This window comes from Rhamphochromis sp. 'chilingali' (genome assembly GCF_963969265.1).
Source record: "Rhamphochromis sp. 'chilingali' genome assembly, chromosome: 15".
Taxonomy (NCBI): domain Eukaryota; kingdom Metazoa; phylum Chordata; class Actinopteri; order Cichliformes; family Cichlidae; genus Rhamphochromis; species Rhamphochromis sp. 'chilingali'.
In genome coordinates, this window is record NC_137942.1 from 1,825,009 (window position 1) to 1,852,679 (window position 27,671).

Sequence of the window (27,671 nt, forward strand, 5' to 3'; positions counted from 1 at the left end):
CCCCCCGCTACTATTACCCATCTACTGCCTGAACACACCGAGAGCCCCAAAAGAGACGAGCAGGAAAAGAACAGCGTAAATCTCACGCCCAGGCGCACTAAAGCAGAGGGGGGTGAGGGCCGAAACAGACAGCGAGCAGGAGAAAACAAGACATACCACGTAGCCATGAAACAGCCCCGGAGGCATGCTCACAATGACAACGTGCTGATGATTAGCAGCTCAGCACGGCGACTGTTTCAGATTACCCTGTTTGCTCATCGTCATTTCATTCAGGTCATAAGCCAATAAATGTGGTAAAACTGCACCATAAATTAAAATACATCTCAATGAAAAGTCTCAAATTATAATATTTCATCCTGAGGGGAACATGAAGTCCCGAGAAAAAAAGCTGCTGATGGATTTTAAATATAACAGAGGACCAAAGTCATTTAAGGTTATCCTCGGGCGCTCAAAATCGGACCCATGTAAACATAAACGCTAGATTTAAAAAATCTATTTAAACCAACTAAAATAATTTTAGTGATCTTGGAAACTACAGTAAAATAAAATTACAGCAGAAATATCTGTGGATTTGGTATTTGTTAACTTGTTTACTGTCTGATGAGGGTTTAGTCCACTGCTTTTAAATGTTCTGTTTATACTGTGATATCCAGACTGAATAAAAAACATACTAAAACTGTCAATGTAACGAAATATTTTCAAATAATAAAAACTAAAGCTGAAATAATAAATAAAATAAAATACAAACTATCGAGAAGCCGAATATTTCAGCATCCATAAAGTAGATCGTAGAAAATAATACTCTTGGAAAATATCAAATGCGCAGCGCTTCGTGGAAAATGGCACGAAGCTCTGCATGAATCTTCATCACATCCATCCAACAGCTAAGGATGGGGTTCATCCTCAGGGAACAAACCACTACTCCTTACAGACTGATCTGTTGAGTCGATAGGACACAGCATAGTGAAAAGCTATCAGAAAATCACTCAAATGTATCCTGCAGAAACCAAGAATATCCAGACAAAACATCAGGGCTGTCCTGTTCCCATTTGAATACCTCGACCATCACAGTCATAGACCGGCTGATGAAAAAGAAAAAGCTCTTTTATGAATATCTGTAGAAACTATCATCACAATCCATCCAGAGTGACTGTTTTAAGAGAAAAACTTCCTGTTTCATAACCACCAGCCTTAGGATTCACCCTCGGGGGACTTTGAATGAGTTATGTACCAATCCAACAAGCAGGAGTTGATGTATTTTAATAAATGAGTGAAAGCTTGGTCTAGTTGTGGTCATGGCATCACCAAAATTATTTGAGTTAAAGCTCGAGTGTCACAGCAGTCCAGACCGTTAGCATGCAGGAAGTCACCCTCCCAGGACCACAAATGCCTTTCCAGACTTTACAGAATAACTGTGCTACAGATTAGCTGTTACAGTTGAGATCATTAAGATTCACCCTCTGGGGACCACGAATATCTAAACATGCCAGAGGAATCCCCACCAGAGCCGTGGAGCTGTTCTTCTTAGACGATAACCTCGTGGTTGGACTAGAGAAAAGTTAAAGATTCAAAAGTCATTTTGATTATCCTCTGGGGACCACGAATGCCTTTAAAACATTTCAGCCTTTACATTAACTTTACGTGTGACTGGATGAGTGAGAGGCTTGGAGGTTTTTGATAGAAGAGTTTATCCTCTGAGGACCGTGAACTGCCTTTTTTGGCAGTCAAACTGAAAGAGCCTTCATGACTAAAAATGAGGAAATGTGTCAAGTAGACAGGCGAGATGCAGTAAAACATTTTTTATTGTCAAAGAAAAGTTGAAAAATAAAATAAAAACAAAAAGGTAGAAGAATACGTGAGCGTTTAAACATCAGCATAGAACCAATCATGAGGTAAGATCCCATTATTGTGGTTTAAAGTGTTATTTGATTGAGACGAGCTAAAACACAACCATAGCTGGTTTTACTGAGAGTCCCTCGAGTGTATTCACACCTCCGAATACACAAAACAGTGAGCCTGGTCTCTCTGAAGTAAACAGCATGAATGGACTCCAACAAATGACTGTAACATATAACAAATATCACTGTACAATGATTGCACTTTCACACATGTTTAGAGAACAATTACTGCATCTCAGCAGTTAAAGACTGTCCCCGTCCTTATGCAGCGTGATTTGGTTTAGTCTGAATCCAGCGAGCTCTTTTGTTCACGTCCAGCAGTCCCCAACTTTATCGCACACCAACACAAAAACATTTCCTCATTGCAGTAAAACGCGCACGGCCGCCCCGTCGAGTCCCAAGTGTTGTTCTTGGCACATAGAAGGTCAGGTATTCATTTACAAGCCACCGTGGCCTCTTTAAACTGTGCATTTTAAGCTCCTAATGATTCTTTGTTGGAGAATTTTGCCTCAGGCTGCTTTGTGTTTATTTTAACTTTTACACCGCGAAGCTGTGATGCGTCCTCTGCTGCGTTTCTTTATATCTACCGGCTACAAAGTCACAGGAAGGAAGAAAGAAAGCCGTTACTTCTACAAGCCATATATGTCAGTCTGTTTTTCTGGAAAAAGTTAAGCTAACATGAATAATTTGTTAAAGTTGTGCTAGTTCATTCTGAAAATAAAGAGTTAGTACCAAAAAAATCCCACACCAAAAAAAGACAAGAAAACTAAATGAGTAAATCACATCTACACAGAACATAATTTGGCAAAAATCTCATCATCAGTCTGTCGTAGCATTACTCCTGATTCCACTTTAACAATTAAAAAAAAGTCTTAGTTGATCAACTGTTCACTGAAAATATCTTTCAGGCAACATGATCTCCTTTTTCACAATAAAACACTTTCGTGATGTAAACAGAGACCATGTTGTGTCGTCTGTAAGGCCTGGTCACACCAGAGATCAATTTATTCCAATAAAATTGTGCCGATTGGTGGATTCATGCTGTTAGCTGTTTATTTCTGAAAGAAAATGTGGACCTCTCTGATCAGATGGAGTGGTTTTGGTTGCCGGTGGATTGTATAAAATAAAAGTTGTGCTTTATCGCCAAAATGAAAAGCCATACGGCCTCTGATTCCAGTTAGCGTCGCACTTCTCACAGTTTCATTACCGCTTGGTGAGTAGTTGACGTGTGTTTGCAGACAAGTTCCATGCAAACTGCTGGTGGGAAGAGCAACCTGCTAGCAACCAAAGCAAGCACAACAAGGTTGTGGTGTGGCATTGTGTTCCTATTCTAAGTAATTTCACAATATCAACTGCCAGAGACCACATGCAGCCAAATCCACACTTTTCCGTAGTGGTAAACCGAGTATAAAACATAACGAACTGTCAGTGTTTTTGTGTAGTTTTGAGAGAGTTTATTTTGGGGGTTCTCATCTTCCTGTTATGATTGAGTGGACTAGTGACTGGCTAACTTATTAGCATTATCTGTAGGAGCTCTATGTAAGAACATAAACGTCTGAATCAGTTTGAATGGACATTAAACTAGAAATAAAGTCTACTTGCATTTAGCTCCAGCATCTTTAAACTACACCCTCCCTAACAGCTCAATGATTGGCCAACTTCTGGAAGCTTACTGAATGGCAGCAATCAGTGCTTGTGAGGGGTAATGACCGCTGGAAATGTAGTTTAAACAAATGTTTACATCATTATGTGAAACTCGTTTAGCAGGAACACCGTCCACCCCTGGCCCCATGTTCTCACAAACACACGAAGGGAAACATGACGCTAAAATTACCGTGCTGCCTTCTGGTGTGTCCAGGCCTTCACTCTGAAAACTGTCATTTCACAAAAAAAAGGAAAAAAACATTCAGTGTAGTTTCTCTGTGGAATATGAACTGCTGCTGTACATTGTGGCATCATTGTTCGGTAGGCATTGAGTGTTTATTTCCAGCATTGAACCTGCGTAAAAATGTTTCTCTAAAAATACTTTAAACATCTTGAAAAGGACGGTTAAGCTTGCATGAGGATAAAAAAAGAGTATTTTATTCCCAGGTTGTGTTGAGAAGCGTTCTTAGTTTGTAAGACGACCTGGAAATTATTCCTTAAAGGAGGGTGTCCATCCTGCTGCTGGGGTCCCCACCTAATGGGTCCTCGAGCCCAAACAGCTGGTCTAAGTTGACGGTGGAGCTACAGAGGAAATCACTGCGGCCATGATCCGCCTCCTCTTCTGGCCAGGGGTTCTCCAGGAAGGCTGTGGCAAGGAAGGTCTCCTCATCAAAGTCAGACATGTTGTTACTCCTCTCTGCCTCTGCTGAGCCTGCAGGGGCTTCAACAGGAGAAATGTGGGTTCCCCGCACTGTTAGGTCCTCCTCTTTCATGATGGGGCTCAGAGGCTCACCACCTTCCAAAGTGAGCTCCCCGCTGAGGGCAGAATCCAGAAGGGCGTCCCAGTCGAAGTCTCCCTTCAGAGGTCCAATCTCCTTCTGTTCATCCATGGAGAGCAGAGGGGAGCTGGACCGACGGGGGGCTTTGGCAGCACCATTTCTAGAGCCCTGCTTCCTCTTGAGCCCACTCCTTCCCCTGACCACTGGCCAGGACCCCAGCATGGTCCCCTCAGCCAGATGGGGGTCCCAATTCTGATCAGCCCCCGTTGCCTCTTCGAACTCTCGAAGAAGCCTTTGGGACTCTGGGTTGACGCAAAGCCCGATCTGCCCTCTGGGCTGAGGCTGCATGTTCACCCCGAGTCTGTTCCGCAGGGCCGGGTTGATCTGGACGGGCGGCATTCGTCTCTTCTTGTAGGCACCACTCAGGAGGCGCTCAGCATACTGCGGGTCAATCTTCCAGAAACCCCCCTTCCCAGGCTCGTCCTTCTGCCGCGGCACCTTGATGAAGCACTTGTTGAGCGAGAGGTTGTGTCGGATCGAGTTCTGGAAGGAGGAATGTATATTTTAAATAACAGCTCACACACTGTCTTCATTCAGCTCAGATCATCAGATTGATGTTGCTCTTATTTGTGTTCAGCACATTTGAAGCTGCAGCCTGGCTTAACAGTTAGCTTAGCTTAGCATAATGGTAGTAACATGTTTACAAAAACTGTTTCAGTCTGTGTAGATAATTTCCCCCCTCATAACTGTACAAGGGAGAATGTTTGGATAACTCTGGATTACAGTTTGCATTATTAGAGGCGTGGCCTCTGTGACTGACAGGTGTATGGTGACACAGGCGGCTGTCTGCTAGCTGTCTGCTAGGCTTCTCCTCAGCTAGCTAGAGACCCTGAACTAAATCTCTGGACCATGTTTGTGCTGTTGGAGCCTTTTGGAGCCTTTTTAATTATCTAACCAATAATATGGATGCTGTGAAGTTACTGCACTAACAGACCGTCCAACAGGTCTGAGCTTCAGTTTTAGTGAGTGAAATTCTAGGACTAATTGGATGTTACTAAAAAGCCAAAAAGAATTCCTAAATGTTCATGCTAAGAATAAATGGCAGAGAAATCTCCTTTAAAGTAATACAGGTACATGTGTACTATATCTGAAGTCCTTTTTTGCCTCAAGCCAGGAAATCAGAGAGCCAAGGATGTCAGGTTGGAGCTGATCCCAGTATGCTGCCTTTAGCACACCTGCTAAACCTGTGAGCTAACCTGCCCGCTCATGTTTCCTTTTATGATCCTTTAAAATTAATCTTAATTTAATTCTTTTATTTTCAGGCATCCTTCCATTTTTGGCTTGGGTAACAATATTTACATCTTTATTTTAACACACATGAGTTGCTATAAAGCTGCTGGTATGTAGCTTTTTAGGTTCAGATACCTTTAAGTGTCTTTTCAGCAACAGACTTTAGCTTTTTGTGGTGCAGGAAGTACAGCTAGCAGAGCATTGTAGTCAGTTATAATGTATCCTTGCATTCAACCATCCAGCCCCTCTCCACTCAGGTCTAAACAGAGCGCTGACCCTGTGACCTTTGTTAAATATTATCTGCCCCATGTACTGCCTTACAATAACAAAATGCTCTGAAATGTCTGAGGCTGAAATTCTGGGAGTGCAGCGAACGGCTTCATCAATCATTGATCCAACAGAATTAAAGTTTTCTGAAAAACTGCTGCTGCCTTCATGAGAAAGAATCTGCTTCGGTTACTCCTACTGAGCTGATTTCAGGTATTATGCTGCTTAAAAAAGGAAAACAAAAAGTGCAATCCTGTTAAAGTTTGAGTGTTTTAGGCCTCAGTTATTAATTACACACAAAGCCAAGTGGCAGCAGGCCCAGACCTCTGTTCTCAAACAGAAACACATCCAGCTGTGATGTGACCTGAGAGAAACTCATTTTCACACAATGAGTGCAGCAGGTGGCACATCCTGTCTCAGGTGGACTGCCTCTGTGTGTGTGTGTGGGGGGTCCGTTACCTGCCAGGTGGGGTCAGCATGGCGGTAGTAGCAGAAGTTGTCGGTGATCCATTTGTAGATGCAGGACAGCGTGATCTTGCTCTTCTTGCTGGCCTGCATGGCCATGCAGATGAGGGTGGCGTAGGAATACGGTGGCTTGATGTGCGCGTTGGTTTTGTAGTCCACGTCGTCCGGACAGTGTCCGTGCGCCACGATGCCGGGCAGTGGCTGCATCCTGCTGTAGGCCGCCGCCGTGGGCTTCCCCGGGGTCAGCGGCATCCCGATGGAGGCGGGATCCCCGGCCAGGGGGGAGGCTGGCGCGTCAGAGCCCAGCTGCTGGTGGCCGAACAGGTGGTGCTGGTGGTGCGTGTGATGCGGCACGTTGGTGCCGAGGATGGAGAACTCCTGCAGCCACTGCAGGCTGGTCAGGCTGTCGTCCAGACTGACGGAGCAGCTGCTGCTGTCGGTGCCGCTGACTCCGTCCCGCTCCTCAGCCTGAGCCGCCGCAGTCACCACCTCCTCCTCCAGACCCACGGAGCCTTCGGCCCACGGGTCGGCACAGCTCAGGGACAGCATGGCTCTCTCCTCTGTGTCAGCTACTTCTCCTCCTCCTCCCTCTGTTACCTCCTGACAGGACTGTAAATACACACCCGACACTTCAGTGAAGGCCAGAACAATGACCCGAGAACAGCTCTGTGTGCGCGCAAAGGGACACGCACTCAATCCACATCCACGCATTCATGCCCGACACCCACTCAAAGCAACAGCTCAGCGTTACGTCACTCTGACACCACAACATCTTTCTGCAGGATGTGGACAAACTTTTTCACACACACACACACACACACACACACACACACACACACACGCACACACACACACGCACACACACACACAAACATGCACACACACACACACACACACACACACAAACATGCACACACACACACACGCACACACACACACACACACACACACACACACACACGCACACACACACACACACACACACACACACACAAACATGCACACACACACACACACACACACACACGCACACACACACACACACACACACACACACACACACACACACACACACACACAAACATGCACACACACACACACACACACGCACACACACGCACACACACACACACACACACACACACACGCACACACACACACACACACACACACACGCACACACACACACGCACACACACACACAAACATGCACACACACACACACACACACACACAAACATGCACACACACACACACGCACACACACACAAACATGCACACACACACACACGCACACACACACACACACACACACACACACACAAACATGCACACACACACACACGCACACACACACACACGCACACACACACGCACGCACACACAAACATGCACACACACACACACACACACACACGCACACACACACACACACACACACAAACATGCACACACACACACACACACGCACACACACTCACACTCGCGCTCGCGCACGCAGGAGTCTCAGTTGTCGCGTCCTGTTTTAATAAAGTTTGAATTTTTTCCGCTTTCTGGACTTTCATAAGTTTTTACGCGCAGTAAAATCCGCAGATTTGCGCTTCTTGTACTCCGATCGATCAAACTCTTGAAGGACTTTTGAACAGTTCTTGTGTGAGTTCTACATTTCTGTACTGATTTGCTTGCTGAGAGAAAGAGGATAAATGACCTTCGGAATAAAGATCCAGACTCACCTTTGAGCTGCGCCCGTTGAATCCAGACTGATGGAGGCCGAGTGTGAGTCTGCGCACCTGCTGCTCCACACGGAGACCTGGGGAGGAGTCCTGCTTCTCCTGCTCGGCGGAGGTTTGTGGCGGCTGTCAGCGCGCTGCGGGCTCCAGTTTAATACCTGCTGCAGGAGGTTTGACCGGCAACCATAGAAACGCTACACCCCCTGTAAACAGCTCCGCGCGTCTTCATTGGCCTCCCCGTTTCTATGGCGCTTCATTTTTAATCACGCTCAAGTCAACTGTGGCCGCGGGTTCTCAATCTGAGGCCCGGGGCCGCTCCGGGGGACCTGCTGGGACTTTTACTGCAGGATTATTGCAGTTTTATTAAAAGCAAACTCCGCATGACTTTTTCTTTCTTTAAAAAGCGAATGAATGCAAAAACATATTAAATCAGGATGGAAGCTCAGGTCCTGCTGCTCCAAGGCCACGATGCACCATCCACCCACACATCCATCATTTCTATCATATTTAATACCGCACTTATTACTCCTCTGCATTCAGGACAGATTAAGACTCCATATTATTAAGTCTTCCAAAAAGCTTTCAAAAAGTAAAACCAGCTTTTCTGTTGTCCTGCTGCTCTGAACAGTCCGAGCATGTGGAGCTTCATAAGGGATAAACTATTTGACTGATTTTAATTTCTTTGAGATGAAGATTTTACATTTAAAACATGAAAATAAAGTCTTTTAAAACTATACAAAAGACCCGATTATTGAAAATAAAAATGTTTCCTCTGTAAACGTTTCACCAGCCGATGAAACTTTTTACTCTCAAACAACAGATTTAAATCAAGAAAATCTTTTTTCTCGTCATGATCTGGAACTTTCATAAAATAATTCCCCAATAAATCTCTAAATTTGTCAAAATAAAGAAACAACAATAACAAAAAAAAAATCTAAAACCTGAAAGTAAATTTTGTGTGTTAATCAATCAAGCAAAACTTTATTTATATACACTTTTTATACAATAAAGCTGTAACTCATAGTGCGCACACACACATTCACACACACATACACTATACTCATGTAGTATCACAGCAGGACTGTCTTTGGAACACTGAGATACAAAATAATAACTAACAGTGAAACATAAAGGGAACTAAGGTGAAAGAATAAAGACATTATATAATTAAAGCAGAGTTTTAACATTTAAACAAATAATACAATAAAAATATCACAATGAATTAATAAGAGGTGAACTAAAATATTGAAAAAGAGTAAAAATATTAAAAAGGATCTAAACAGTCTGAGCAGCCCTCGGGTCATCAGGGGGACTCTTCCATAACACGGAACTTATTAAGTCCATAATAATGCCATGTTACCTCTATAATAACTCCATGATAACTCTATGATAACTCTGTTAACTCTATGTTAACTCTATGATAATTCTATGTTAACTCTATGATAATTCTATGATAACTCTATAATAACTCTATGTTAACTCTATGATAACTCTATGATAACTCTATGATAACTCTATGATAATTCTATGATAACTCTATGTTAACTCTATAATAACTCTATGTTAACTCTATGATAACTCTATGATAACTCTATGATAATTCTATGATAACTCTATGTTAACTCTATGTTAACTCTATAATAACTCTATAATAACTCCATGATAACTCTATGATAACTCTGTTAACTCTATGTTAACTCTATGATAACTCTATGTTAACTCTATAATAACTCTATGTTAACTCTATGATAACTCTATGATAATTCTATGATAACTCTATGTTAACTCTATAATAACTCTATAATAACTCTATGATAACTCTATGATAACTCTATAATAACTCTATGATAACTCTATGTTAACTCTATAATAACTCTATAATAACTCTATGATAACTCTATGATAACTCTATAATAACTCTATGATAACTCTATGTTAACTCTATAATAACTCTATAATAACTCTATGATAACTCTATGATAACTCTATAATAACTCTATGATAACTCTATGTTAACTCTATAATAACTCTATAATAACTCTATGATAACTCTATGTTAACTCTATAATAACTCCCCACAAATCTTCTGAAAACTGTTGAGAGTTCATTTGAGACGCGACCAAAAGGAGAAAATAATAAAAAGTGTTTGTTTGGTTTTGACGGGGGAACATTTGATCGTCTTTAATAACAGAAACAGTTTGTGGAGAAAAAGGACCCGCTGTTCAAAGTGCCCATCTCCCTCCACCTAAAACACTTCCACAGGATACACCTGTGCGTCCTCACTGATAGCTCCTCCTGCAGACTCCTCCCTCCTCTGTCCTCCTCCAGGTCACAGAGGAGGAGAAGCCTCCCCAGGTCTCTGGTGGAGGAACCAAAGGAGGGGTTATAAAATGAGAACAGGGTCAGTCTTCATATTTAGGGTGAGTGCTTTGTGTTTCTGTTTTTGTCCTCACCGGCTCGTCTCTTTGGATTTCCTTGTCCTTTTGTTTTTGTTGCGCTCTGAACTTCTTGGTTTGTTTTTCTTTGCTTGCTTCGCCTCTGTCTTCATGGTCACATGTTACAAGAATACTGGAGTCTCTCCCTCACATAACGACTCCTCACCCCTGGGTCTGACCTCAGAGGCCTGGACTGAGAATCAGGCATCAGCCACAGGAGACGTTTTACTGCAAAACGAGGTTTTTGTCTGATTCTGAGAGTATTCGAGTACTTTAATATGGTTACTTCTTGTGCCTGACTGGGCTTGCTTGTTTGTCTGCACAATAAATGTAACATACGAGACAAACCAAAAGCTGGACCGAGCGTCTGGACTGATGCAGGCGGAGGCGTGTGTGAAGGAATGTACTTTTGTCCATAAGGCAGAAAAGGAGAGAAAGGCGAAACAAAGAGCTCGGTGCCCCTGAATGTTCTGTTAGTGTGGCTGAGTGGTTTCCTGAGGCCCCTCACAAAACTGTAAAGCTATAAAAAGGCTTCCTCATCTCCTCAAAGCTGCTCTCAACTGATCTGCACAGGCTGCTGACAGCTGCAGGCTGAGTCAGAGAAACAGAGCTTCACCTGCTCACAAACCTCTTCAGGTGTGAAGGGAGGAAGTGGGAGCTTCAGAATAAAAGCTGAATTGTGGACCTCCTCTAGAGATAAATGATGTTTTCATTCAGGACACAGATATTTCGATTGATGCGTGAGTAATGCTAACATCAGGGAGTAAATGATTAACTTTAAACCTTAACATACTTAAATGGATGAGTTTTATTAGAATACATTTGTTATTTGGCGTGAAAGTCAAAAATGAGCGATGCTCACATTTTACTTTGATTTTATGCCTGTAGTCCTGTCTCTGTCCCAACTCTCTGCTTTGTTAGCCTTCTTCACCTGTTCTCATACAGAGGTCAGAGGTCAAAGAGGGACCAGTGAAGCAGACTAACTTTAAAGAACAGAGGAGCAGGGAGAAGCGATCTGGACTCAGAGCGACTACAGAAATCTGTCATTAAACTTCACAGACTGGCTGATGGGCCCTTGGACATGCAGATGGATTACTGCCATAAACACATAAACATGTTTTCATCTGAAGCAGAAAAAACACAATAAAGACTAAATCATGACTGTAGGGACACTGAAATGGAAACAAGAAGGTCAAAAACTGAGAAAACAGCTGCAGAGACTCGAAACATCGTCCACAGTGACAAATGCTGTGAAACAAAGAGGAGACAGAAAACACACAATGATGTAAAACCAGATAAATACAACACGAGGCAAAATGTGCACAAATACATGCAAAAACACAAACAGAGACACCAAGCGCTATTCTGATTTTTATTTTCATGTGTTCCAAAAGAAAATGACAGACAGCAGAATTATTAACACATACTCAGTATATTAACTGAAATTTGTTCCAGATTCAAATATTTTATTACAACTCTGCTTCAAAGTTTGTGATCTTTGAATGCATTTTTAATCACTTTGAGCTGCTGGTTTAGTAAAAATAAAATGTAATGGTCACTTTGGACTGGAACAGTCGGGCAGCAGGAAGAAGATCTAAAAGATAAAATGTCGAATAAAACTGAGCCCTTTGAACACAAATGAAAATCTATTTAAAGGTTTATTAATAATAAAAACTCCATCGTCATTTCACTCAGTTTAATTTCTGAAATCTGGTATATATGTTTGTCTGTTCGTTTTTGTATCGTTTTGTTTAAATGCACTCTGGTGTAATGTCTATGATTGGACAGATGAGGGCGCCATATACACGTGAGACGTGAAAGAGGAAAAAACTGAACCGATTGAGACGCTTTTATATTTGTGCCGTCATTAAAAAGTTATTCCTGCTACATTAATGTCGCATCCATATTATTTTTCTCCACTGATTTCTTCCAAAGCTGAGCAGGATTCAGTGATTCCCGCTCGGAAACAGAGGAAACTCCATGAACACATCTTCACCTCCACTTTTACACACTATTAATCTATTGTATTGTATCTTTATTTGTTTCAGACATATAAAACAAAAAAAACCAATATATACACACTACATATATTTTCATTTACAGATACGAATATATATGTAGATATACACACACACGTATGTGTTCAGATAAACAAAAAAAAAAAAATGAAATAAAACAAAATCGTCTGACATAATGTAACAATGTTTGGTCTGAAAAGGAGTAGGAAGAAGTATGAACATACTTATTAATTCCTACCCCTGCTCAACATCTTATTGATCCCACATAATTCACCTAATTCCCATCATCACATACTCCACACGATACACGAGGAGAAACATGGCTACCGTGATTGATATAATTTGGATATAATTTGATATTTTTATACATACAATGGGTGATCATCTTTATCGGTATCATATCCTTCCAAAATCAGTTTTCGAAGTATTTTCATGAACTTACTAATTCCTGAGCATTGCTGTAGATCTATAGTAAAACTATTCCACAGTTTTACCCCATAAATAGTGACACAAAAGGTTTTAACCTTTGACCGTGCTTTAAGAATCCTTAGATTCAATTTCCCCCTCAATTCATAGTCTCCTTCTCTGTCATAGAACATCCTCTGTATATTTCCTGGTAACATATTGTATCTGGCCTTGTACATAATTTTTGCAGTTTTAATTCTATTCATCTTATTTATTTAGTTATAGATTTTTTTTTAGCATTTGTTTGTTTGTTTTTCTATTACTGTGTTATTGCCTTTATTTATTCCCTTATACTGTGATTTCTCTATAGAGAAGGTCTCACTATACTTTTATTTGTGTTGTTATTACTATTGTTGTATTTCCTAATGTATTCTCCTTTGTGCTTGTTATGCTTTTGTGCAGTAGTGATGGGTTTTTTTCTCTCTCGCAGTGGTTTTTTTGGGGGTTTTTTGCACTTCCTGTTCTCTGTTGTCATCACAGGAACACGTGACAGGATCTGTCAGACGTCTGTGCAACGACTCCTGTGATAATTAAAGAAACCGATTCATGTATTACTTTTATAAAGTAACCGACTTTCCTTCAAAGCTTCTCGTTTAAAGTTTAAAGTGTAGAACTGCAGATTTTTGGGGTTATTTCTGTAGTTTTGACTGAAAAATGACTGAAGCCTCATTTTTCTGTGGATGGTTGCAGTAACTGCTTTGAGCTGTGATCACACAGAGCGCAGTGAAGGTGGGAACTGTGCAGTAAAACTAAAGGATGAATCACCTCGTTTAAAAGGTGAGTTTGCTGTTCAGGGTGTAACTGAGTATTTCTGCAGTACTTGAGCACTTCCGTCAATAATCATTGTGTTTTTGTAAATACTGAGCTGTGCAGACGGCTGTTAACCATTGACTCTCACAGACCCCCCCGCTCTTGCTGTGGTGGTGAGATGACCCCCAGCTGAACTTTTCTAACATTCAGCAGCAGCTCAGACGGGAACCATGAAGCACAAGCAGCTCCAGGAAGCAAGAAAAAGAAAAAAAGCAATGGTACAGAAAGCTTGATGTTCCCGTTTCATCAGAGACGACGGTGCATCGGGGGCCCTGCACGTCTCCAGCAGGCGGATAAAAGTGCATCTCGTCCTGCTGGATGAAATCCAAATGTGCTTTTGTTTTACTGCTCAGGTTCATTTTTAACATCCGCTCAGAGACAAACCCTCACCTATGAGCAAACATCCCCCACCGAGAATATAAGACAAGATAAGATAAGATAAGATAAGATAAGATAAGATAAGATAAGATAAGATAAGATAAGATAAGATAAGATAAGATAAGATAAGATAAGATAAGATAAGATAAGATAAGATAAGATAAAACTTTATTAATCCCTCGGGTGGGTTCCTCTGGGAAATTCGGTTTCCAAAAGCACAGCACCGACAGAAGTTACAGAAGATTATACACACACACACACACACACACACACACACACACACACACACACACACACACACACACACACACACACACACACACACACACACACACACATACATATATAAATACAGAGACATATATAAATAAAATATACGAAGGGGATAAATAGAATAAATAGGAATAAAAATAAAAATACAAGTGAATTGCACATTTCAAGTATGGAGTCTATTGCACCGTTGACTATTAACAAAAGTATTGCACAGTGAGGTGAAGAGGCACTACAGCTTAGTTGTTCCCCCCTCCTTTGATGAGTACAAGTTAAAGGTCAGGTCAGTTAGTGGCTGTGAGTCACTGAGAATTCAATAAATATGTTAACAGCTGACAAATATTGCACCAGAGATAAATGCAGGTTAAAAAGTCTCCGCTCGCTGATAAAACATCACTTTTCACAACATTCGATTTAATTTCACTGCCCTGACGTCACTTCTGAAGAGAATTCCAAAGATCTGAGGAATATTTGCATTTGAAGGAATTATTCAGAGATAAGAACCGACACACTTTGTTTTGAACATGGTGTCGCCTCAGCCAGCGAATCAGGACACAAACAGCATGTTCACACAGTTCAAAGTGCTCCACAGATAAAAGACAGGCTGAGCACAACAAACACGAAACAAGCATCAGAAATAAAAATATTACAGAATAAGAGAATAAAAATAAAGAAAGGGACGTCGGCGTCTTTGCACTAAAATCATTTTTCGTGGACGCCCTGGCTCGATGTGCGCCAGGGGTCAGTTTGGGGACCAGCCTTGTTTCCTGTGTATATGCCCCCCTGTCTGTGTGTAATTGACACAATGAGGACTCACATGATCATCAGAGCTGAGTGCTCTTTGTCAAGTTTAAGACTGGACAGAAATAAAAGTTGAGGAATTCGGGCAGCAGCTGCAAACATCACACCACCAACTAACACGACCTGTCGTCTTTAAGTATCTCAAGGACACAAAGACTATCAGACCAGCGAAGCCTCCAGTGGGGGCCATCACAGTGGCTACATCCATCATTTATATACAGTCTTTGGACTAAATTATATGTATCCTCCCTCTCTGACATCACAGAGAGCCAAGATTAGAAAACACTGTGACCGACTGAGCGTTCAGAGCAGTCTGAATCCTGAGGATTACAGCACACACACTGACCTCATTAACTGAAACTTTGGCCATGTTTAATCTGCACATCCAGCTCCTGAACTGAGATACCTGACAGGTAATAAAGCAAAAGGAGAGCAGGTCCATCTGCTGTGATGTTCTCATGAGCAAACAGAACCACTAGACCTGCTGAAGCCTGTCAGGAGCTTTGTGTCCCTATAGTCTTCCTCTTTCCTCCAATAATACATAATAGATGCCCTCCTGTGCCACATGCTCCTTCACCTGCAGCAGGGCTGAATTATTCACCTGATGGCAGAAAGAGAGCCGGACAGCCTGCAGCCGAGAGCTGCTCTGCCCCGATAAGAAGATTATCAGTGTTCATCAGGAGAACCGTCACTGTGGGTCCTCTGGAGCTCAGCTCTGAGGGGACAGGCTGATAGTGTTTTGTGTCGAAGCCACGACGCTCATCCAAGCACAAACACTTGTTCCTTTTATCTGTAGCCCATCATGCAAAAGGCTTTTTAAATTTTAAAAGTGTTTGCAGAAAAATGCAGCATGTTACCAGTGGAAACCACAAACTGTATATCAAAGATGGATGTACCCCCTGTCAAGTCAAGTAGTCAAGTATTTATTTATTGTCATTGTCAAAGAACAATGAAATTGCGTTTGGGGCTTCCGTACAACCCGTAAAAAAACCCAAAAAAAACCCCCTTAAAACCCAAGTGTAAATATTTAACCCAGTGTGACTTCAGTGCAATGAGACAATCCTTAGCAACAACATGAGAACAAGACAGGTAATGTTCATAGGACATTCAGACAAAGACCTGAGAAACATGACAAAATGCAACAATGCAACCCGTTCAATATTATTGTACTGCGAGATATGATGGTTGTCTATTTAAGAAAGAGGGGGGGGGGGAGAGAATAAAGATATGATGCACCAATGCAAACCAGTTCATTGCTATTAAGAAGTTGGATATGGTTATTGTCCGTGAGAGGGGGGCAGAGAGTTCAGGAGCCTCACAGCCTGTGGATACAGGCTGTTGGCCAGTCTGGATGTTCTGGCCTGTATAGACCTGTACCTTCTCCCTGAGGGCAGCAGATGGAAAATGTGGCGCGCAGGGTGATGTTGGTCCCGCAGGATACTGTGCACCCTCCTCAGGCAGCGAGTGGGGAAGATATTGCTGATCTCTGGCAGAATTATTCTCTGGAACATGACTCTATGTTTGAAGTCTCTGTGTTAGAGTTTTAGCTGCAGCCATCTTGGTTTTTGAAGCCAGAAGTGACCATGTTTAGGTTAGATGTTGGAGTGCTAAGTTAGTGGTTAGTAAGATGCATCCACATATATCTGTGTAGGTTCTCAGTTATCCAGGTCACGGAAATCTAAGGAGCTTGGAAAGACTTTTTAAAATTCTGTGAAGACATTTTACCTGCTCAGTCATCCAGGTAAGTGAATCACTGTTGGTTCTGTTCATCTGGACGTAGCGAGACGGAAGAAGTCACTTGGATGAGTGACGAAACGTTTGAAAACTCTACATCCAGATGAACAGAATCAAACTTTGGGGATTTACTTACCTGGACGATTGATCATGAATCAAAACGGAATCTTTTGGGGTCTCAAGCAAAATGTATCTTCAGTGCTAAAACCAAATGGTGGAGGCGTTTAAAGTCTATGGGAGTTATCCCTTAAGAGGGTCGTTGACCCACTATTAGCATGAGCGAAGGTGTGAAAAAAGGGCGTGGGTCATTATCAACAGAGGTTTCGGGTGAATCCATTGTGAGACTTTCCCTCACACCATCATCATTGAGATCAACTGATGCAAAACGTGAGTGGAGGTTGAGGCACCTGGGAAGGGTCTCAAAACTGTTTTGTAGGTGGCAGACAGTTGGCGTTGTAACTTACAAATCCATCTTTGAACTGTTCACAGATGGAGATGCCACCATTTGGTTTTAGAAATGAAGAAGCTTCTCGGATGGGAAATCAAATGTCCTCACGAAAGCTACAGAAGTCCGGTCAGCTTTTTGACAGTGGATGTTGGAGGAACTACAGTCTGCCACCCTGGGGCCACACCATTTAAAAGTTTCTAGAAACGTCTCTGCAAGCTCATGTGGTGAAAAGGGGTCAGGATATCAATACAAAGATCAGTTTCATGTCCTTCTTTACATTCTCGCTGTCACGTTAGTGTTTAAATAGATTATGCTTCATCATTTATAAAGCAGCATGATTTATTTTTGATGTGCTCCTGAGATGTTAATTTTGGTTTATTGTCCAATAACAACAACAACTAAGATGTTTGTGAAGGCAAAATCAATTTCATTATTAGCTCCTTATTTCAGAAAAACATCAATGTAAGTCACGTTTATAGGATATGACATATTATATGGAGCATACACATTTAAGACATGTGTATGTGGTCAGAAAAAGAAAAAGTAGTGAAAAACTAGACATACATGAATAACAGACACGTACATATCAGTATTATTACTCATGCCCCCCCGACCCGGCCCCGGATAAAGCGGATGAAGATGGATGGATGAGTCTTATTATTGTTAATAGGCAAATTCAAGTTAGTTGGATTCCAACATGGATTTAATATTCTTTATATGAAAAATTTATTAATAAAAGCAATTAAATTATTTAAATCCTGGACTTTATGTACTAATAACAGAAAAATCTCTTACATCAAAACGTTTGTAAATTAACACATATCTTTAAAATACCCTGTAATTCTCATGAATATTCTGCATTACTGTGGAAACAAATTACTGAATAAATCGGTTGTGTTCGAAATGTGTTGTTTCATATTACTACAGTATATATTACAGTTTTGATAAATACAAAAGCAAACGCAAAGTAAACCTTCGTGTATTATGTAACACACTCCTTATAGTAGCCTATTTAATTTAAAATGTATTTTTGATATATCAGGTTTTTGTGGTGTATATGAGAAAAATATAGGCAGTCAGTTAAATAAATTATAAAATTAAATTTTAAAAATGTATTTAATTTATTATGTCTTTCTCAGGTTGACTCTATGAACGGGATATGTTTCAAAAAATAAAACAAAATATTTACAGTGTTTACACGTGTGAAGCTCGTGAGGAAGCAGCCAATCGGCTCTATGAGTTTACGGCAACTGGCCGATCGAACATTACGTCAGCGTAACGAACACAAATGAAAGCGCTTGTGTAACCCTACTCGACAAACACTGAGGGCGGCGTGGACGGTTTTCACTCACCCCTATTTAAGACTCCACCCACCGACACAGTCCTAACACTTAAAACCAGCGCACCGAAGAAATTTAAACTCGTTTCATCGATAGCCAATCAGCGCCTCTGTAGTACTCTCTCGCCGTGGAGTCGTCCAATCAGTGACGCGTTGCTCTTTGTTGTTGCGATGACATGAAAACATTGTTGTTGCTGCTGCGGAGACTCACGGACAGACGAGCAGGAAGGACGGAAGGTTCGCGGGGCTTCCTTCAGGTCCGGGTTTAGTTATTATCATTTTTTTTATTTTTTAGAAAAAAAGGTGGCAGTTTTTGTCTGTAAAGGAGCCGCGGGAGCAGCCATGTCGGTCAATATGGAAGAACTGAGGCACCAAGTGATGATAAACCAGTTTGTTTTGACGGCTGGCTGCGCCGCGGATCAGGCGAAGCAGCTCCTCCAGGCGGCCCACTGGCAGTTCGAGGTGAGTGGGAGGTTTATTTACACGTTGAGTCCTTTTATTAACCCCCACGCGTGATTTGGTGTACAAAGAGGTGCCCGTGAACTCGCTGTGGTGATTGTTTTGAGGATTTCCCGTGCTGCCTCGCTGCCATGCGCTCCCGGGGCTAGCGTTAGCCGCCTAGCCGCGCTGAGGACGTGGTGTTCGATGCTTTTTGTTTACATTCTCCGTCGCCTCGCCGTTAAGCTAGCTGCTGTTAGCCGGGCAGAGCGGTAGTGCGCTCGGGTTGGACCAGGGCTGTGTAAGGCTAGAGTAGAGCGGTGTTTATTTTGGCGTGGAGATGCTGATAAGATAAGATGCGCTGTTTTTCATCCGCTCGCATTACTCACAGATCATAAACTACAGGTCAGGCTTGTTTACCGTCAGAGCTCGCGGGGTGATCTGATGGATCAGCCCCTCCCTGCCCAGCTCAAAAACAATCGTTTCATCACGTTTCCTGTGTGAGTTTCTGGAAGCACAGCGAGCGGCTCTCTGCGTGTTTGTGTCCGCTTCACGGAGCGGATAAAGAGGTCAGACCGTGCGTGCTCCCCGCTAAGCGCCCTGACATTGATCCCGGTGCTTCTCGGTTATATATAGACCGATTAAGATGCATTATCCTTCCAGCTGTTCCTATACACGGACCTCCGTGTGCCATTAACACCTATTAGAAGTTGAAGCTGGCTGGTGGAGGTCAGTTTGAGCTGTTTCTTCGCAGTTTTCCCAACGTGGCGCTCGTGTCTCTAACTATGATTCAAAGCCGAGAAGTCCTCCTCTAACAGGGCGAGGCAGGCCAGCGGATAACAGAAGACGAGCCTTTAGCTGCTCGTTGTGTTTAGTGGGAGTCATAAAATGCGTGGTTGAGCTGCTGGTTCTCCTCTTTTTCCCCTCTCATGAAGAAAGTGGGTCCCATGATATTAATCTGATACGCATGCCGGGGACGTGACTGTTTACTGGGCCTGTGATGGTCAGGCTAATAATTCAACAAAGCGTACAGTGTAAATACACAGGCCAGCTGTAAGTCATTACAGAAGGCTCTGTGCTCACTGGAAAATGAAAAGTAGCCACTATTGATCAGATTTTGTTGAACAACAAACTTGGAAATTTCTATGAAGTGACAGTCAGGCTCCCTCTGCTCCTCACTGGTTTCCTCTTTCATTGCTAAACAGGCCTGAGCTTGTTTCCTTCATGTGCTGCAGCACAGAGCGCTGTATTTTCGCCAGCTTATGAAGAAAACACACTCGCACTCGTGTTTGAAATCCTCCTCAGCCTCTCTCTAACCACCGATCACAGATTGTGGATCGGATTAAGATTTGGGGATTTTCCTTTTCATGGATCCAAAATGTTAATTGAATGATCTCAGACTGGATCGCTGGAAGAAGCCTGACATTTTTATTTTGGCCCACCTTTAAAAAGCAGAAATGCACAGACTGTGCTGAGCCTGATAAGGCAGGATTGGCAGTCCATCAGCCATTCCTGAAAAGTTGTTTCACTACGGTTCTGTGCTGCGTCACCTCACAGCAATTTGTGAACGTTATTCTTATTCAATGAAATAAATAAAGGATAAAAAAAAAGATTTAGGTGTACCCAGGTCCTGTTTACAACTTCTGCTCCCATCTGTCTGCGTTTGTGTGGATGATTTCTCCTTGACCACCTCCCAGAACATCTGACATTTCATCAAACGCACCCATCCGCAGCATTGACCTGCTGAACAGCTAACGGTCACCTGAGCTTCCACACCTCTGTCTGTTGCAGCCAGGTGCTGCACCGGGAGGGGAGGAGGCGGTGGTGATGTTTGGAGTACTGTCAGGAGTTGGGGTTATGACTCTGATTGGCTGACTTGTTTATTTGGAAAAAGTGCTGTGCACTGCTACTTTGTGTGACTGGAAACTGGGATTAAGGAGTGTTGTTGTGTCTCTGGGGTGAGTCACTAACCTTCACGTTACCTGGACAACATAATACAGCTGAATCCTGGAAGACAACGCTGAGGGAGAAGCACGGGTTAGAGGCGCAACCTTGGTGTGAAGGATGTGGGCGTTCCTCGCGTCTGAGATGCCGGACTTGCAGTCAGACCTCAGTCCCACGCTAACATGTCCCCACAGCAGGCTGTTATTTTGTTTTGGTGTTTGCTGAATGAAGAGAATCGAGCTGCAGTTCCTCTAACGTCCACTGGAGGCTCCAGCAGTTAGTCAGTCCCCATAGACTCCCATGTTAGAGCATTCCAGCAGAAATCAACAGGTTTACAGCCTGATACACAAACTCGTTCAGTCTCTGTGGACAATTTCCTCTTTTAGAACAATCGTCCAGGTGTTTACGTTCACGCTGGATGTCCTGCTGACTCACAGGTCAAAAATAATCTGTATTTATCTTGCCTGTGTCACTTGCCTCTCACTGACATCATACAGACCCAAGAGTAGAAGTTTCAAAGTTTACATTTATGGGGAAAGATTGAATGATGTTAAGGAACCGCGTGACCACAGACCTTCAGCCGGCTGTGAAGAGACTGGGGCTGCCACAAACGATTATTTTGATAGTCGACTAGTCACCGATTATTTATGCGATTAGTCACTAATCAGATCATCATCCATTGGACGTAAAACTACAGCTTATTGCACCAGCAGCATCTGCTCTTATATAACTATCATTAGCTTACAGCTTTAAGTGTTTCAGGTCTGTGCTAACTAAAAATAAAGACAAGATGATAGTTTATTCAATTTTAATGAAATTTGCAGATTGTTTCGGTGAAGTTTAATAAACTCCTTGCTATCTAAAATATAACAGGACAACGGAGTATATTCTCCAGCATCTCACACTTCTGATAATCAGCTTTATTCAGCTGTGTAAAAACTATAACTTTAATCTCAGCCAAACCGATTTACTCAGGAACAAATAAAATACTAAAAAAAAAGAAAAAGAAAAAAAAGCCAAACAACAACATTTTTAAGTTATCTAAGTGACTCATATATATTTAACCTGAGTAGCGAAAGACGGCGGTGGGTTTGAAAACAATTTGCCGGGAGTCCGGTGTTCTCACGGCTCTAGTTAGCCTAGCCCTCGGCTAGCTATCGAGCTAGTGGGTAACAGACGTCTCCGAAAACGTCGGAGCGCTTTTGAAAATATGCGGTGTCTTGATAAACTGAGCAGATATTTGAGGTTCACACAGCTACATTCTCGGCTGAAAATATGTTAAACGTTTATTTTGTGACCCAGAAAGAATTAATATTAAAACTAACTAGCTGCCGCCATTGTTGGAAACTAAGCTGGGCTTATTAGCTATGAATTCTGGGACACAGCTGCTTCTTCTTCTTCGGGGTTTAACGGCAGCTGGCATCCTTGTACATGCAGTGCTGCCATCTTCTGTTTCAGTCCGTTATTACACTCTTAAATCCTGCTACTTATTCCTGCGTCTTTTGGGATCTTACAAAGCTTCAAACGACGCGTCGACTATTAAATCAGTCGTCGACGATTTTGATAGTCGACGTAATCGTGACTAGTCGACTAATCGTGGCAGCCCTAGAAGAGACGCACGGACCTTAAATAATCCTGAGATTTAACCTGTGGACGAGTAACTGGAGTAACGAAGTTGGTGGAAGAAGTTTGTTTGAGGGGAAAGAAAGCTTTTGAAAACAGACCCGAGCGCTGAGTGACGTTGGCAGGTCCAGATGAGTGTTTTGTGTTGATTATCATGTTGATGATGCTGACTGTGTTTGTACAGTGTTGACTCGTTCTGAGCGAACACAGTGACACGTGAGGAGCCTGAAGCAGGAAATGTGTTCATGCTGTTTTTGTAAAATTACTACAATGACAGTGAAAATAGCTGCTGATTAACTTCCTGTCGAACCGCCCGGTTTGCCCCTTTGCTGAAAGAGGAAGTTTCTTTTTCTGTTGGAGCTTCTGTTTTTTTTTGTCCTTGGTCATGAGGCACTAGAGTGAAAGTAAAAGCCGTCACGCCGCCGTGAACCGTTTTCCCTCTGCAAGGACTTTTAAAGACACTCGCAGGTTACGGAGTTTCCTGCAACAAACCAGAAAATTAAACGAGACGAGACAAAGAGCGGCTCTTTGCACAATAGCGGCCGAGCACTTTCGCTCTTTGAGATGGGTGTCACGTTGTACGGCAGACATTCCTGCGCCACCGCTGTTGTTAAACAACCACGGCTGGGGGGAGGGGGAGGGAAGGGCACGGCATTCATTCAAGTGTTGGGAACAAAAAAGAAGAAACTGAGCTGCAAAACAAGCTCACGCTCCCTGTTCAGACCACAGGAGCTCTGCAGTCCCACAGTTATTGCAGACATTGAACTCAGCAAACACCACATTCAGTGATTTTTATCTGTTATGCACGGTTAAATATTGTGCTGGTTTTAATGTTCCTGCACGTCGAAGATGCTGGGAACAGTGGAGCTCCGAGGCGTTCGAGTCCTTAGTGCAGAAACTGGCTGTCTCAGTTTTAAGTGTTGGGAATGGAAAGTCTAAAGTGGTCCCCTCCTGGTCAGTTCCCACCTGTGGGATGACTCCACCCCCCGCAACATTGCTGGGGGGGGGGTCCCTTGGGTCCTCGGGAAATGTTTTGTAGCGTTGGGTCGGCCCGGTGTTTCTCCTTCTGCAATCACAGCGTGCGTTTGAGTTCACAACAAAGACGACAAAGAGACAAAGTACGTGAAGCCAACTCGTTTCCCTGTTTGCACAATCAGGAGACTCACTGTTTACATTTCAGGCTGCTGTGAGGGAAAGCTGGAAAAGTTCGACAAGTGCTCGTGTTTTGTCTTCTGAAAACTTGCAGACCTTCAGAGATACGAGCGTTTGAGTCAGTCCAACCCAGCTCAATGTCACACAGGACGAAACAGGAGACGCTGATGAGACTCTTTGTTTCTTACTTCACTGCCAGTGTTTCTGCGCCACAGCTGCTTAAATCCGAACACTTTCAGCGTGTTTCTGCAAACATGAAACTAAACGTCTTTTTGGGTTTTGTGAGGTTGTCTCTGGCGGTTAATGCCCCGAGACAGGAAATGAAAAATGATGTGACACATGAGTCCATGATCATAAATAAGTCAGTCCTTTTATAACTGATCAGTTTTCCTGTTTCAGTGATTATTGGGTATGTTATCAAAGCTTCCAGGCGCGATGACCTCGGCTGCTTCAGGTGGTTTGGCTGTGAAATAAGCTCGTTTTCGTTCCGTGGCTTTAAAAATGTTGTCAGCTCTGCAGGAAGCTGCAGATCATTTCTTCAGAAACAGAAAGTCTGGTTTTTGTTCGCCTCCCTCGAGGTTTCACTCCCAGCAGCTCTGCAGAAAAAAGAGTCTCTGCGGTCTGATGACTCAGTTTCAGGTCCCAGCGTGGAGATGATACGTTTAGCCCTTTGTGTTAACGATGGTGAAAGGTGGGGGTATGGGGCGGCCCTTCCTGTCTGAGGTTTTGGGGGAAATGAATGCGTCCTGCTTGCTCTCCATGTGGAAACGTAACTCGTCCTTCTGCCTCTCTTTCTGTCTGCAGACGGCCTTGAGCTCCTTCTTCCAGGAGGCCAACGTCCCCGGGCATCACCACCAGATGGTAAGTGCGTGAAAACGTTACTAAACACAACGATTTTATGAAAGTCTTCTGTGGTTGTGGTTGGATGGTTCAGCGTGGCGATCCACAGGCTGCCGTTCAGACATCAGGAAGCAGTTCGATGGTCCACGCCATTCCTTCTTCCTGCATCTGCCGGTTGGTTTAGTCACAGAGAGCAGCAGAAGGTGGAGGGCGAGCTGCTCGCACAGACGCTGTGTTTGTGTTTGAGCGCTGTTAGGACGACGGGCGTGTGCAGCCATAATAACTGTTTAATCTCCAACTGCAGCCCTGTAATTTAATAATTACCAGCTTATAAAGAGAAAATGTGCAGACCTGCGTCACAGTGAGCAGACAGGTGTGTGTGTGTGTGTGTGTGTGTGCGCGCGCGTGTGTGCGCGTGTGTGTGCGCGTGTGTGCGTGTGTGTGTGTGTGTGTGTGTGTGTGCGTGTGTCTTCTCATTAAATCTCCTGCCTCTGCCTCCCTGGATCTGATCCTCGGTCGTGCTGGGACGCCTGCAGCAGGCGTGTTTTGTTTTCATTCCTCCTCCTCTGGTTTGTGTGCACGCGTTGGGAGGGGGGGGCATGTTGAGGCAGCAGGCTGCTTTGTTGTTATTTTGGGTGACATCATCTTCATCATCTGCACTGAAGCAACTCAGCGCTCTGAGCGAGCATCAGCTGCCCAACTTCCTCCCGGGGTGCACAGGAGGAGGAGGGAGCAGCGATGTGGAGCCTTTATTGTGAAAGTAATGAGTTTGTTTGAGGCTCAGAAAATGGCAGAGTTTGGACTTTTTGCCGTAAGAACAAATATTGACAAATTTAGTGGAATATTTTAGAAAAATGTAAAAAATATTTTGAGTACAAACAGTTTTTCGGAGTATGGGGGAAATGGGAATCCACATGTGTGTCTGTAAAGTGATGAACTATTAAAGATAACACTGAAGTCTTGAGGAAATAAAAAGCTCCGCGGGAACCAGCCGAGCGGCTTCTTCTCCTTCTTAGACGCCTCGGAGATTAATGAGAGAGCGTGTGTGCACGTGCAGCAGCGCCTCAGAGAGTTAATAAGAACCAATCAATCCTGTTCCTGAGGATCATTTTTGACTCGTAAGTAAAAGTTTGATTATTTGGCTCTGTGTGAGGTCACGTGGCGCCCGGCAAGCTGGTGTTGTTCTTGGTCCAACGTCATCGGTGCGATGCATCAACACGCAGCACACCACAGAACCGGTTCTCCGAGGCTCACGGGAAATCTACAGAGGCGAGGCCGTTTGTAACGAACACGCCGATCAGGCCTGAACAGCAGCAGGAAAATGCCCGCAGGTTTACCGCCTCTGCACGCCGTGCACCTCAGCGCTGAAACAACACACCCGGCTGTTTACGTCGGGAAGGAGGCCTTTCGCCGGCTCAACGTGAACATGTGAGAAGGCGGAGCTCCAACAGGCAGCGTAAAAGTCACTGTGGTCATCCCGCTGTTGTTTTGGTGACACAGATCTGTGGCTGCAGGCGCAACTCTGTTTGTTTCGGTGTGCTCCGAATTGACGTCGCTAAACATCACCTCATGAGATGGGCGTGTCGCACGCCGTAAAAGGAAGGGGAAGGGCTAAAAGGTCTGCACCTGAGACTCGGGTTCAACCATCTGTACCACATATGGAGGGTAATTAATGTCAGCTTTATCTCGGGCGCTGGTGGAGACTCCAGGAAGTTCCTGCGACCTGCCAACAGACGGTTATTGCCCCCCCAGTAAACCATAAACATAAAAAAATATATAAATAGGGGTGCAGCCAGCGTGTCGTCGTGGCTCGGGTTTTGGTTCCACCGTGTTGGTTTATTGTCTGCAGACTCGCAGCTGCTGACCTCATTAAAACGAAGCTGTTTAATAATCTTATTTTCATTGAGCAGCATGTGTGGCTCCGCCTCCAGCAGCCTTAGAAAGTCTGGGTCATCCAATGGCCCTCTTGACTTTCCTTCGCTGTGTGTGTGTGTGTGTGTGTGTGTGTGTGTGTGTGTGTGTGTGTGTGTGTGTGTGTGTGTGTGTGTGTGTGTGTGTGTGTGTGTGTGTGTGTGTCAGCAGAGCTCCAACTCTTTACAGTTCAGGTTTTTCTTCTTCTGACTTCACATTAAAGCATTTGAAGTTTTACAACAAGTCCTCCAGGCTTTTATTTTGAAACCATCCTCCCTCTCTCTCCTCTTCCTGCAGATGTGCACTCCCAGAAACACCCCCGCCACGCCACCCAACTTCCCCGATGCCATCACCATGTTCTCCAAACTGCGGGCGTCCGAGTGTGGCTCCGGCAGTGGGCCCTCCCAGGTGTCCATGGCGTGCTCTCCACCGACTCACTCCTCCACGGCGGGATTCGGCTCCTTCTGGGCGTCCTCGCCACCCAGCCACCAGCCGGCCTGGCTGCCCCCGTCATCGCCCACGGGCCACCACATGCATCACAATCACTACCACCACATGCAACAGACTCCTATGTGGCCCCCCGTCTCCCAGCCCAACGGCTCCCAGCAGCCCCCTGTTGTATCGGCACTTCATGGACAGAGATGAGGCTGAGCGGGCGGGCTGAGTGAGCTCGGGCAGGGCGGGAGGGTCTGGGGTTTTAGGGGCGGGAGGGGGGAGGATTTCTTGTTTCTCGTTTCTCTGAACTGAACACGAGCAGTTTGGCTTTGCTGCGAGCCGGAGGGCGACACTGGAGGGTCTCCGAGGACACTGAGAAACTGAACCCAGCCACGCTCTGAGCAGAACCCCAACAGAGCACTTACCGAGGATCGGAGCCATGAGACGTGATTTTTAGAGACTCTCTTTTCATTTGTCAGAAAAAAATCAGACAGGAAGTCGACAATAAACCAGCAGACCAAGAGGAGGACGAATCAGACGTGTGTGTGTTTGGAGTA

The 27,671-nt window shown here is 43.8% G+C and overlaps 2 protein-coding genes across 2 annotated transcripts; one reads left to right on the forward strand and one right to left on the reverse strand.

The window, feature by feature from the left end:
- Positions 1–1,790: 1,790 nt before the first annotated feature.
- On the reverse strand, positions 1,791–8,234 carry foxj1a (forkhead box J1a). Its single transcript, XM_080906294.1, has 3 exons — positions 8,077–8,234; positions 6,338–6,952; positions 1,791–4,864 (listed from the first exon to the last, which is right to left on the reverse strand). Exons 2-3 carry the CDS (start codon positions 6,890–6,892, stop codon positions 4,040–4,042), a joined length of 1,380 nt encoding a protein of 459 aa, XP_080762420.1. The 5' UTR covers positions 6,893–6,952; positions 8,077–8,234; the 3' UTR covers positions 1,791–4,039.
- Positions 8,235–18,959: 10,725 nt separating this feature from the next.
- On the forward strand, positions 18,960–27,369 carry ubald2 (UBA-like domain containing 2). Its single transcript, XM_080904827.1, has 3 exons — positions 18,960–19,233; positions 24,733–24,789; positions 26,977–27,369. Exons 1-3 carry the CDS (start codon positions 19,114–19,116, stop codon positions 27,322–27,324), a joined length of 525 nt encoding a protein of 174 aa, XP_080760953.1. The 5' UTR covers positions 18,960–19,113; the 3' UTR covers positions 27,325–27,369.
- The last annotated feature ends 302 nt before the right edge of the window (positions 27,370–27,671 follow it).